This window comes from Lepus europaeus, chromosome 4 (assembly GCF_033115175.1).
Source record: "Lepus europaeus isolate LE1 chromosome 4, mLepTim1.pri, whole genome shotgun sequence".
Taxonomy (NCBI): Eukaryota; Metazoa; Chordata; class Mammalia; order Lagomorpha; family Leporidae; genus Lepus; species Lepus europaeus.
The window spans coordinates 110,893,137-110,906,059 of record NC_084830.1 but is presented as its reverse complement, the minus strand read 5'-3'; the positions used below and the strand labels follow the sequence as shown (position 1 = coordinate 110,906,059).

At 44.1% G+C, this 12,923-nt stretch overlaps 1 protein-coding gene across 1 annotated transcript in view; it reads left to right on the top strand.

The window, feature by feature from the left end:
- Positions 1-12,923, top strand: part of DOCK2 (dedicator of cytokinesis 2) — a 439,395-nt gene that overhangs the window by 66,769 nt on the left and 359,703 nt on the right. The window contains exons 15-20 of the mRNA XM_062189655.1: positions 4,514-4,612; positions 7,534-7,606; positions 7,717-7,820; positions 9,863-10,046; positions 10,178-10,275; positions 11,925-12,014. Coding sequence (XP_062045639.1) covers positions 4,514-4,612; positions 7,534-7,606; positions 7,717-7,820; positions 9,863-10,046; positions 10,178-10,275; positions 11,925-12,014 — 648 coding nt within the window. The remainder of the gene's footprint in view (positions 1-4,513; positions 4,613-7,533; positions 7,607-7,716; positions 7,821-9,862; positions 10,047-10,177; positions 10,276-11,924; positions 12,015-12,923) is intronic.

Sequence of the window (12,923 nt, the reverse complement as noted above, 5' to 3'; positions counted from 1 at the left end):
GAAGAAGGCTCATGTCCTTGGGTCCCTGCCACCCACATGGAGACCACAGTAGAGTTCCTGGCCCCTGGCTTCCTCCTGGCCAGGAGGAAACCATTTGAGGAATGAACCAATGAATGGGAGATCTGTGTGTGTGTGTATGTGTGTTGTGTGTGTGTGTGAGAGAGAGAGAGAGGGAGAGAGTGACTCTCCCTCTCTCTGTAACTCTGCCTTTTAAATAAATAAATAAATAAATCTTTAAAAGAAAGTTCATGGAAAGATGGAGTTAAATGATGAATTTATTTTTATGCAGAAAATTTTGAAATACACAGCTTGTTCATAACATGCATTTTTAAACAATTTTTTGAATGCCTATTGTATGCATGGATGTTTACACTTTCCTTGCACCAAAATAAACTTATTTTAAATTACATTTTCCATGAGGCTTTGGAAGTCCCCTTTTAGGTTGCATTTTCTTAATCATCTGCCATTTCACAGATAAGGAAATGAAACCTTTGTCAAATAAACAGCTTGCCCAAGGTTATGGTATTAGTTGATGGCACAAATGGAATTTGATTCTGGCTTCCAGGTCTTCTTAAGCACTTCATTGTCATGCCTATATCTTTTTTTAAAAAAATTATTTGACTTATTTTTGATTTTGTAAAAGAGACCAATAATAGACACTTCCCTCAGCTTCTGGGAAGATCCACAATTCTATTTTAAATGTGAAGAGATCCTCATAATTACCTTTGGTCATAGAGACCTGTTAACTTGCATCTAATGGAGCAAACTCCCAGCGTCTAGTGCATGCTTCTTTTATTAAACTTTGAAACTTTTCTAAACACTAAAATAAGTGAGAAACAGTTGTTCAAAGGAACACAGAGGAAGAGCAGAGGGTTTTTATCTGAAAAGAAAAATTGCATTTCGTGAATGTATAGGCTACTGCTTTGAAGTTATTTTTATCCAGCTATCTGTTGGGGAACTTCTTAACCTCAGCTTCATTTTTAAGACATTGATACGTTGGTCTCGGATGATGCCAAGGGGCAGATGAGGAGGAAGAGCTAATGAGCATCATATCTCATGTCCTGCCCCCACGCCCCATCAAGTCACAGTGTCCCAGGCCAACCCATGCACTTGCTAAGGGTGAAGAGAGGAGAGGTATTCTGGGGGCTGAAAGGGAAAGGTAAGTGTGGGGCAGGGCGTTAATTTGCAGTTTCATCTATTAGGGAAGTTATGGGGGAGTTCAGTTGACTGACTATTGAAAATTGCTAAGGGAGCCTGTGGGAGGTTTTTCTTTCTCTATTTGCAGAAATAAACATCACTGCCTAATTAAGTGTCAGGCAGCACATTCAAACAGTTCTCCCTGATAGGGGTGGGTTCCTATGGGAACAGTCCCCTCCAGGAATAATGATTTCTCCTCCTGCTCCAGGTGCACACTGCCTCTGGCAGAGCTGGACCAAGGGCAGAGTAGGTTAGGCCTGCCCTTGGCTTGCTTTGGAGTCTCAAGGGCCTTCTTGGAGAGGAGTCGTAGTAGAGAGGTTGATAGGTGGGGTCTGGGGTCAGACAGACAGGGTTCAAATCCCAGCCAGCTCTCCTATACCTATGTGATCTTGGGCATGTTTATTCATCTACTAAAGGGGGATATTGATCTATTCTTGTGGGGTTCCAGGTTCAACTAAACAGTGATATAAAGCACTTGGTACATAATAAATTCTCAGTAACAGGAAGGAAGAGCCAGTGCCCTTGGAGCAAACTGAGGGAGTCAAGCAGGCATTGCAGCCTGTAGCAAGTTTCTGGAGAAGTAAAAAGGCTCAGGTGCTGGGCAAAGAAAACTGCTCCTCTGAGACAAGTGTGGGGCGGTGGAGGCAGGGATGGGACAGTGTGGCACAGTGGATATGGCCGTTAGCTCTGGAGCCAGGCAGCCAGATTAGCAAGATGACCTTGAGCCACCACACAGCCTCTCTAGGCCTGAGAGTATTTGTCTGAAAACAGGACCAGCAATGTACCTAACTCGTACATACATAATAGGTCTTCCTTCCATGTAGCCACTCTTGTTAGAAAGGTGTAAGGAGCTCCAGGCCTGATTCCCACCTTAGGGATGCAAATTGGCATCTTGCCAAGGGGAAGTTTTCTTGCTGTCAAACATTGTCTTTCTCCAGTTAGGTTCACATTCATGGTGCCACCCGTTCCTCCTGTGAGTCCCACAGAATAAACAGGATGTGTGTTAGGGGCCTGATTCTTTCTCTTGCTGAGATGTCCTTCAAGGAGATGTCCTTCAAGGCCAGGTGAACCTTCAAGCATCTGAGCTTCCTTATTCTCACTTGGATTTTCTCCAAGCAGCCCGGATTTACTGACCCCCGCTGGGGGCTCTTGATGTTAACTGGGGGCATGTTAATAATTGTGAAAAGTTACTTACAGTCTTCCTTAAGACATAGACAGAACTTAGTTTTGCCCCAAACTGGGCTCAGTCCATGGCCATGCTACTCAGGTCCCAGAGCTCCCTGGACATACTTTGCCACATTGTTTCTCTCTGCAGTGTTGGGGGTGAGAGTATCTCAGTGCTTCCCAGAAGAATACAGACACTTTTCCCTCCAGCCTCGGGAAATAGAACATTTTCACCACCAGGATAGTTCCGTGAGATTCAGTCGCCTGCTGCCCAGCAATTTTACTTTCAGCAGAGATCTATGTGTGTTTCTAGGTTTTATAAGCTACATGGGATTCACTGAAGGAACAGAAACTCTAAGCTCATAAATGTCAGCAGTTATAAATCTTTGTAGCATGGAAGGCATCTGGGTTGGAAAAGAAGGAACACTGACTGAGGAGTTAGAGGGTCTCAGCCACTTCGGGGGCAAATGACTTCCCCTTTCAGGGCCTCAGTTCACCCAGCTGTGAAATGGAGATAAGGACAGTAATTATCAAAGGGTTGAAGTAAGCAGGGTGGCATGATGTGGTAGGCTTGGCCTGATGCTGGATGCAAAGCTGTCTCTAAATGGTTAGCCACTTTAAAGCATGTTTTTGGTTCAGTATGTCAAGAAATTTCTGAGAACTTCCCTCCATGGAAAATGAAGAGAGTTGTGGATCTTCCCTCCTTGCCAGTTCACCAGTTATCCTTGTTTATGTAGATAAGTTCTGGAAGGTCCTGTCCTAGTTTCAAATGGATTTGATGTGGCCACAAGTGCCATCAGTCAGTGTTGAAATCGAGCTCATCCTTTTCCCAGGGCTCAGACGCCCAGGGAGCTTTCCAGTGAGAGGAGCATGGTCCCCCTTCACGCAGGTTAGCCTGACCTGCCAGGGGTCATAGGTGTCCACATGTGGCCACCTTTTGTGACTCATCCTAGGGGGTGGGGACCCACAAGGGTCCATTGGAGAATCTGATGATATCTGGTGAGAGGTATGGAATTTTTACCACCAGAATGCCCAGTATTGCCATTTCAGGGACTGGGCCTCCAAAACAATTCTGATGTCACCAAGAGTCTTGGAATTGGAGGTTAAAAATCAGTTGGGCTGATGTAGAAATCACACATTAGCGGTTTTCCAGTGAACCTAGTTTAGATCTTCTTTGGGGGCCACAACTGCTGGAGTGAGCAGAAACACGGAGACTGCTAGGGGCTGATGTGTGTTATGAGAAGATAATTCCTCAGTCCTCAGCGCCTTTCTGAAACCATGGTGGAGAATAACTCTCCGACACAAGTGTGCGTGCGCGATTGCTGGCTGTCCATTCTGAATGCTCTCCCCACATTTCTGTGCAAAGCCAACTTGGACTCGTTCTTCAAGATCCTCACCTGTCATTACCTCCAAGAAATCTTCTCTAAATACCCACTTGTGGTGCTTAAGTATCCCTCTGCTGTACCCCACAGTGTGTGTTTCCAGGTCCGTCGTATCCTTGCAGTGCTGTTGTGACTTGTGTGCTTGTGTGGTTTCCTATCACTAACCCACAAGCTCATGTCAGGTTCAGTATGTGCCCAATTCCCATATCCTGGGTGCCTAGCACGGGAATGGCACCCACACATCCTCCCTTATTGAGAGCTGAGCCTGGCCCCTTGCTCCCAGCCCTCTCCGCCACATGTATCTCTGCACCTCTCCCCTTGCCCAGAAAACTCCCCCTCCCTCCCTCAGTGTGTTAGCATTAGAAATCCATCAGAAGTGTTGCTGCTTGGCTGATCTGAGCCTGTTTGTAAACTTTGTGCACATTCAGACTTAGCAAACAAATAGGATTAATAAGATTGGCAGTGTGCAGTGACTCCGAGGCTGGTTACTGTTTACAATAAGGCAGCCATGTCAGCGCCCGGCGCGCTCCAGTGCCTTTTAGAATGGAAGTAACAGAATTTCTGTAATTAAGCAGCTGTCACTCCCAGGGCCAGGGATCCTCATATATGAATCTGAAAAGGAGAGGGGCCATGATATGGACTTGGAGAAGGTTAAGGAAGGAAGGATTATCTCTGGCTGTAAAGCTGGCCTTGGCCTTGGCACCCAAATTACCCAAGTATAGAAAACAGCAATTCTCTAATGTTTTCTCTTTTTGTTTTTGTTGGGTCAGAATGCAATTTGTGTGGGAGCTGGGGACAAGCCCATGAACGAGTATCGCTCTGTTGTGTATTATCAAGTCAAACAGCCACGTTGGATGGAAACAGTCAAGGTAATGATAATTAATAACAATAATAACAATGATCATAGAGCTAGCTCCTAGAATGAAATAGGCAGTGTTCCAGGGATTTGTCTAAATAATTCTTTGGTCACCTGCTACCACCCTATGATGTTTGTACTAGCATCACCCTCACCTGATACAGCAGGAACTTGTGGCACAAGCCACAGGTAAGTAGCTGGCCCATGGCCACCCACTAGCAAATGTTGGAGCTGGGGTTCAAACCCGAGAGTCTGGCTCTGGGGCTGTCCTCATCACAGCTCCCTAAAGGAATGGGAAATAGATTGGAACAACTGGCATTCTTTCCCTTTCTGCGAGTATGGTGGAAGGTAGTTGAGGTAGCTGTGAGCATGGACCCTGAACCTAGTGGGTCTAGGTTCATAGTCCAGCTCTGCTGTTCACTGACTGTTTGACTTTGGGCACATCTCTCAACCTCTCTGTGCTCTGGTGTCCTTGTCTCTAAAAAGGGAGAAATAGGACTGTGCAGATGAAAGGATTCAATCCACATAACCCTGTACAAAGAGACGTGACAATACTTAGCAATTTTCTTAGTCTAGAAAACCATACTGGGTCTGACACTTCTCCAAGTGCCCCTCCAACGTGGGACCCCAGCCTGTTTTGAGCCAGTCCTCTGCGAGGTGGTCATGTTCATCATGGTAGACAGCTCTGGGCCTGCTCTATGTAGCCGAGGGAGGAGGGAAGGAGAGGATGCCGTCGTTCCAAATGCAGTGATGTAGTAGGGATGCAGTCTCCCTCGAGGTCCTTCTCAGGCCACATTGCTTCCACAGAGTGTTCTGTGGAATACTAAGTGGTGTTTCATTAAAATAATGTTCCCTGCTCAAAGAAATGTGAGAAATGCTGAGGAATGCGCAGAAGTTTGGATGTCCAAAGGCTTCTGTATTTCGGGTTCTCAGAACTTTTCAATGTAAATGTGCTCTGCAGATCTACAGAAAGAGAGCACAGACCATTTCCCAAGCCTCATTGCCCATAGAGCTTTATCTTTTTTCCTTAGCATCCTTTCCCAGGCCTGGTATCTTGTTATGAACATCTTTTGGAAAATCCTTGTTCTAAGCCAAGCAGAGGGCAGGCTTGATGGACTGAGGTGATTGTGAATAATGAATCATAGCTCGTGTTTTGTCTAACTCAGTTCTGGGGCCAATTATGAGCATACTAACGGGAGGGATGTAGACTGGCAGAAAGAACCATTTTTGTCTCTGGGTTACTGTAGAAGTTACCATCCATAAGGGCTTAGGGTTGTTTGAGACACTCCCTGGATCTGAAGCAATGCTCTAGCAGGTGTCCAGTGGGGATGTTGGGCAGTAGAAATGGAGGCACAATGGGTGAGTGCCCTGGTTCTCCTGATCACCTTTCCTTGGTCCAATGTGAAAATGTCAGGTGGTGGATGGTACTGAGCCCATCAAGCTATGTCATTTTCCCAGCAGTAAGGAGTGACAGAGCTTTCAAGCAAGCAGATGACAGGAAGCCATCCTCTTTGGGGTGGTTCTGCAGATGGAAATGGCATTGACCACAAACATTCACATTACTAGATCATTGTCCCAAGCAGAAAAGAATATCTTGCATTGCAATAAGAATTTGGAATTAATTCATTGGATAGTGAAGCCTGATCATAGTTCCACGTATTTCTGCCTTATAATTAGTAGCATTCTTTACTTCCCTGTGCTGTGACTCCAAACTCAAGATTTGCATATAACTTCATTTTCTGTGATAGCTATTAGAACCCCAATGGTTTTGCTTTGCCACATATATTTCTAGTGTACTCAGTGGGTCTCCCCAAACTTACTCTCTTTAAAATGATGACCTGCCAAGCTTCGGAGCTGACTTTCTCTTTTCTGTGCTCTTTGTAGTCTTTTGGTCTCCAGTTAGGCCTCTTTGTTAGCCCTTGCCACCTGGCAGTTATGGGTCACCCCATGTGGTTACAGGGACTCTGCCTTGCATCAACAGGACCAATGCCTCAGATGGTGTAGCTGCTAACCGTTAACTATTTAACATCCAGTGAAAGGTTGAATTGGACTGGAGTGGCACATGAGGCTCTGAAATGCAGACAGTATGGTAGACATTCTCAGGCTTAAATTTCATTTTATGTAATAGAAAGTACCCCAAAGTATACATTTGTTTTGGCTTTCAATAGTCATCTGTACTGGGCAAACTCATCCCTTTTTAAAATTAAAGTGGTTTTTCTCACAGGTAGCTAAGCTGCTGTGCATTGGCCTAAATTGCACATTGCAGAAGAGCTATGAGGCTTTGGGAGGTGGGGCAACCCAGAGTCAAGCCAAAAGCATCTCCATCAATGATGTCAGCAGACTCACTGGACAGTGCTTCTGGGTGACCAGGTGGTGATTGTCCTAGCTCAGTATCCTCAGAAGAAAAGTATCCAGACAGGTCAATCAAGGATAGTATGCACCCTAGGGTTTTTTTGCCCCAATATTATTGGATTAGAGCATTTTTATTAATTTGCATAAATGAGAGTCCTCGAGCAACCCCCTTCTTGGTCATTGTTAATTTGCTAAGCCCTTCTGCAATTGCCAGAACTCCTGGAGTGTGTAAGGAAAATGTGCATTGTGCAGCTTGCAGTGCATCACATCTTGTGCTAAAGTTATGTGACTTTTATATCAATTTGGGGAGATTCATTTTTCCTCACTATAATTTACAGACCTCTTTTCATTGGCTGGGGATGCAATTTGCCAAATGGATTACATTTGGTCCTTTATTTTCTCTTCATAGCTAGTTCTTATGTAATTTATTTACAGTTCATCAGGCTTGATGGATAGGGAGTAAATCAGCATGCATCTCTCAGTTAAATAGTCAGATTGCCTTTGGGTGGCTAGGTGGGGTGGGCTGGAGTGGGTCAGTCCTTTAACTCTTTGTCTTCTGAGCTCTGGTTTCTTCCTGCTGAGGTGGCTGTCCCTATTGAAGACATGCAGAGGATCCACCTGCGATTCATGTTTCGACATCGGTCATCCCTAGAATGTGAGTACCCAACCAAATGGTGTCTCAGCAGCTCCCCTATGGGAGAAGAATGGGGCAGCTGGATAGCCTATGTATTGTTTCCTTTCCTGACCTCACAATGCTCTTTGCAGCTAAAGATAAAGGAGAAAAGAACTTTGCTATGTCCTATGTGAAGCTGATGAAAGAAGATGGAACCACTCTGCACGATGGATGCCACGACTTGGTTGTCCTCAAGGTACCAGGAATTGGGACTAGCTCCGCAGTGAGAGAAGTTCAAGAAGTGAAAGGGCAATGGCAGGACTTCTTAGTGGCTGACAACTAGAACCCCAGAGTCACACATGCTAGAGTTTACCAGCTGTGTGACTTTGAACAAAATCTTAACTTCCTTGTTTCTCTCTTTCCTCATCTGTGCGCTCTCAGTGGATGGTTGTGCGGATCATAGGAGACAGTACATGTAAATTTGACCATTTCTGGCACATAGGAAGTACACTGTTACCTACAGAAATGGTCTCTACTCTGGAGGGGTGTGTGAGAGACCTGTAAGAAACATGTAAGAGAAGCTTCAATGGAGCTAATGGGAAAATGAGGATCTGAGACTCTGGTCCTACTGCTGACTGTATCTGGAATCGTGTCACATGTCTTCCTAGGCCTCAGTTTCCTTTTTCTTAGTGGTAAAGGCAATATTTATGACATCCTAGTGAGATACCCTATATGAAAGAGCCATGCAAACTCTAAAAGCTGCATTGATGTCCACCATTATAATTTTTATCATCATGAGATGTAGAGTATTTTTGAAAAGTAGGGATGAGTTTGCCTGATCTTACCTGTAAGTTTTATCATACTCTGTCTTATTGAATTTGTTGCACCTGCATGGAGGCAAAGCAGATGGCTATGAGATAACGCAAGATTATGTGGTCAGCATAGGGAGCAAACCCTTGCTCTTGGCTTGCTTAACCTACTAAGCTAAAATTACACCTTTGCTTGTGGTGTGCATGGCAAACACACTCTAATCACCTGATTCTCTTCTCTGAGTCTTCCTGATTTTTCCAGAAAACACCCTTTCTTCTACACAGAGTCTGTTTTTCTCAGTTATCCCACACTGGGGTGGTTCTCAGCTTGGAAGCCATTCTTTCCCAATGTATTAGGAACTCCTTGAGAGCAAGACGTCCAGTCAGAGTCACATTTTTTGGTTTGTTTGTTTTGTTTTACTTATCCTTATTAAGGTTCAGTTCCCCTTCTATAATCTGAGGACGATGACAGCATCTGCACCATATGATTTTTGTGAGGCTTGTGAAGTGAACTAAGACACTGAAAGCACATGGTGGGCTTGACATAGTGATGCTTGCACCTCATTTGGGCTCCAGTTTGAGATCCGGCTGCTCCACTTCTGATCCAGCTGTCTGCTCATGCACCTGGGAAAGCAGTGGGAGATGGCCCAAGTGCTTGGGCCCCTGCACCATGTGGGAGACCTTGAAAAAGCACTATGCTCCTGGCTTCTGTCTGGCACGTCCCAGCCACTGTGGCCATTTGGGGAGTGACCCAGCAGATGGAAGATCTTGCTTTCTCTCTCTCTCTCTCTTGCTATAAATCTGCCTTTCAAATAAAAAAAAAGTCTTTAAAAAAGTTTAAAAAAAAAGGAAGAAAGCACTTGGTGCAGTTCCTGGTGCAGAGTAAGGACTCAGTAACTGTTGTCTCGTGTAGTGCCTACCTCTAATCATTTGTTTCACCTGCCAAGGCACTATGTGTCTCTCACTCTGCTATGTGCTCTCCATGCAGTGTGCCATTTAGTCTGCTCAGAAAGTCTAGGTGGTAGAGAATATAATTATCCTCAATTTACTCATTAGAGTGAAAAATGGAACACAGAGAGGCCAGGGATTTTGATAGATTTGTGAATGGTAGAGTAGGGTCTGGATCCTAGGATACTCTGATCTCAAGCCTTTACTATTAACTTCTATTTTAAGCTGGGTTCCTTGGTGGGTATGTGTGATGATCTCAAAAAGAAATTAGAGTGGATTAAAAAGTCCTGTCTGGGAATCTTCAGTTTCCTTTTTCTTTTGGTTGCTAATCATGGAATTCCGCTGATTGGTCAACCCCTTTTCCATTAGTGTAGCTTTGGATTCTCTCCTGTTCTGTGGAGAACCAGCCGTGCCTCACCAGCTTCTCTGATGACTTACCTCACTGTTTCTGACTCTGCCTTGTAATTTGGCTCCTGCAAGCTCCATGTAACCTTGGACTTGGAGCTTTGGCTTGGGGCAGCAACCGAAGTGTTATTTCCAGGGGGACAGCAAGAAGATGGAGGATGCCAGCGCTTATCTGACTCTTCCTTCTTATCGACACCACGTGGAGAATAAGACGACCACCTTGAGCAGAAGCTCCAGCAGTGTTGGGGGGCTCTCTGTCAGCTCCCGAGATGTTTTCTCCATTTCCACCTTGGTGTGTTCCACAAAGCTCACCCAGAATGGTAAGGAAGCCATTGAGCATTGTGTCCTGTGTGTACACCTGTGTAAGCATTGGTCACAAGCACCAGGAAGTCGTTATGTGGGCAGTTGAGGGCTGTTAACAGTGCTTCTGCTTGTCTGGACTCTATTTTAGTGGGCTTGCTGGGTTTGCTGAAATGGCGTATGAAGCCTCAACTGCTACAGGAGAATTTAGAAAAATTGAAGATTGTAGATGGAGAAGAAGTGGTGAAGGTTAGTGGGGCATTGTTTTGTTTATACTCACCCACAAGTATCAAACTTGGAATTAGGGGTGGCTCCTCCAGAGGGAAGAAATTGGATGAATTTTTCTCTGACAATGGGACACAGTGCTGTCATGAAGAGTCTTTGTTGGGAAATCCAGGGAATTGACTTGGTTCTGTAACACTGAATGTTAAGCTGCAGAAAATTATGGCTGTGTGGAGTCTCTGGGAACAGAATGCTCTGGGTGTAGATCCCAACTCTGCCAGTTGCCAATTCTACATGACAACATTATGAATGTGGCATACGTCTCAGTGTTGTTATGAGCAAGGTGATAAAATTTGAAAATTACTCAGCGTAGTCTTTTACCCAACAAATGAACTAAAGCATATGAATACAAAATTCAATAAATAGTGTTAATTATTTTCACTGTTGTATGTTACTATATATGGATGTATGACCTCTTAGTATTGCATGCACATTATTGTTAGAAATAAAAAATATTCTTGGTTCCTGCTGCTTGGAGAGCATTATGTATTAAAGATGAGAAAGAAAAAGACATCAGGGCTTACATTTTAAGTGAAGCAAGCAGAAAACAATGCATGTGTCAGGCATATCATTGCATTCACATGATGGTGGTGAATATAAAGTGTCTGAAGTGCAGGTCTAATTAAAGCAGCCCTCCTCTCAGCACTATGAATTGGGACAAGTGTTTCCCAGTGGTCCTGGTGATCTTGTTTCCATCAGGAACTTGGTACAGCTAGAGACTCTGAAATTAAACATCTCTATGTGGTAGCTCTGTGTTTTGAGGAATTGTAGGAAATATTGACCCATCCCTTAGGAGGGACGGGAATCAAGTTTTACTTAATTGCCAGTACCTAGAGAAGCAGTGGTGGAATTTCCAGATCAATGTTGTAAATGGGCACTCTAGACCCATGTACCGGGTTCAGCAATAGCAGAAAATTCTCCCCCCTCCAATACCCCTTTGTTGAGGGCTGTTGCTTTTGGGCAGCTTGGAGAAGTCATCTGGAGGAATTCCATAGACTCCCCTTTTACTTCTTGAAACAAATTTGTTGTTGAAGAAAAATAAACTTATAATAAAACAGGTACAGAGCACTTTACTTAAGAGTACAACTCAATGGATTTTTATATACATACATACTCAAGTACCCACTACCCTGGCAAAGAACATTTTTAGCACTGCAGTTAATTCCTTCATACGCCTTCTTATTCATTGACCCCGCCCCCCCCCCCGAGGCCAACCACAAGGCTGACCACTTTCACCAGAAATGGAATTTTTCTGCCCTTGAATTTCATAAAAATAGAATAATAATATTTATTCTTTGTTTAGCTGATTTTATTCAACATTACTGTTTATGAGGATCATCTTCATGGTTGTGTGTGGAAGTAGTTTGCTCTTTTGTATTGTGCTGGATTCTTGTAGTGTGACATGGCCATGATTAATGCACCTGTTCTATTGTTGGTGGACAACTTGGACAACTGTGTGACATCAAGCTCTGGCTCTTGTGAATAAACTTGGTCTAGATTTCTTAAACACGGCATGAGGTGGATGTGTGTGCTCATACTCTTGGATGGATACTTAGGAGGGGGACTTCAGTGTCACCTGCACTCATTCTCAGTAGCACCTTTATTGTTGTATCTAGTTCCTCCAAGACACCCTGGACGCCCTCTTCAACATCATGATGGAGCATTCACAAAGCAATGAGTATGACATCCTCGTCTTTGATGCTTTGGTAAGAAAGAGGGAAGTTGTTTTGTGACACTAGACATTATTGAGAGGCAGAGGTACAGACAGAAAATAGAAAGAGATAGAGCATTCCTGTCTGCTGGTTTACCCCCAGAATGCCTGCAGTGGCCTCTAGCTGGGGCTGAAACTGGGAGACTAGAATTCAACCCAGGTCTCCCACATGGGTGTCAGGAACCCAATCACTTGAGCTATCATCATGGCCTTCCAGGGGCTGCATTAGCAGAAAGATGGAACCGGAAGCTGGAGGTGGTTTTTGGACTATGGGCATTGTAACTACTGGGCCAAATGTCTGCCTGTTCCTAATGTGCATTTTACTATGAGAATACTAAGAACTTGTAGCTCTTGTGGCCCACGAGAAGCTTTTATGGTGGTACATCCTCAGATATTTCTCTCCACATGGTCTCTTCTTCTTCTCCCTGTCACAGCTCAGGTTTTCTCAGTGTCATCCCAAAATAAACATTAGAAACATGCATATTAAGGTTATCAGTGATCAATACATTTGTAATGTATTCACTTCTTATGTCAGGGATGTTTGCATTTTTAAAGAGATTGCTTGGAGACAACTGTGGTTAAATCAAGTGCTTCCCAGAAAGATTCCCCTATAGCACAAGCCCTATAGGAAAGAGGCTTCATGACAAAAAGATCCTTTGATGAAAAGACCTAGAGAGTTGCTTCTCATTGTATTTCCCTCTTGGAGATTCACACTGCACTTGAGTACTCCTATGTTCAACTCTCTACAAGGTCCTGCAATCAAGAAGGCAGGCTGATGATGATGATTGAGATTTCTCAAACTCGTTTGACCATGGAATTCTTTTAACTTACAACACCATGAAACACACTTCATGAAACACATTTTGGGAAAAAACCATCTAAAAGAAAAGGACTAAGTGTATAT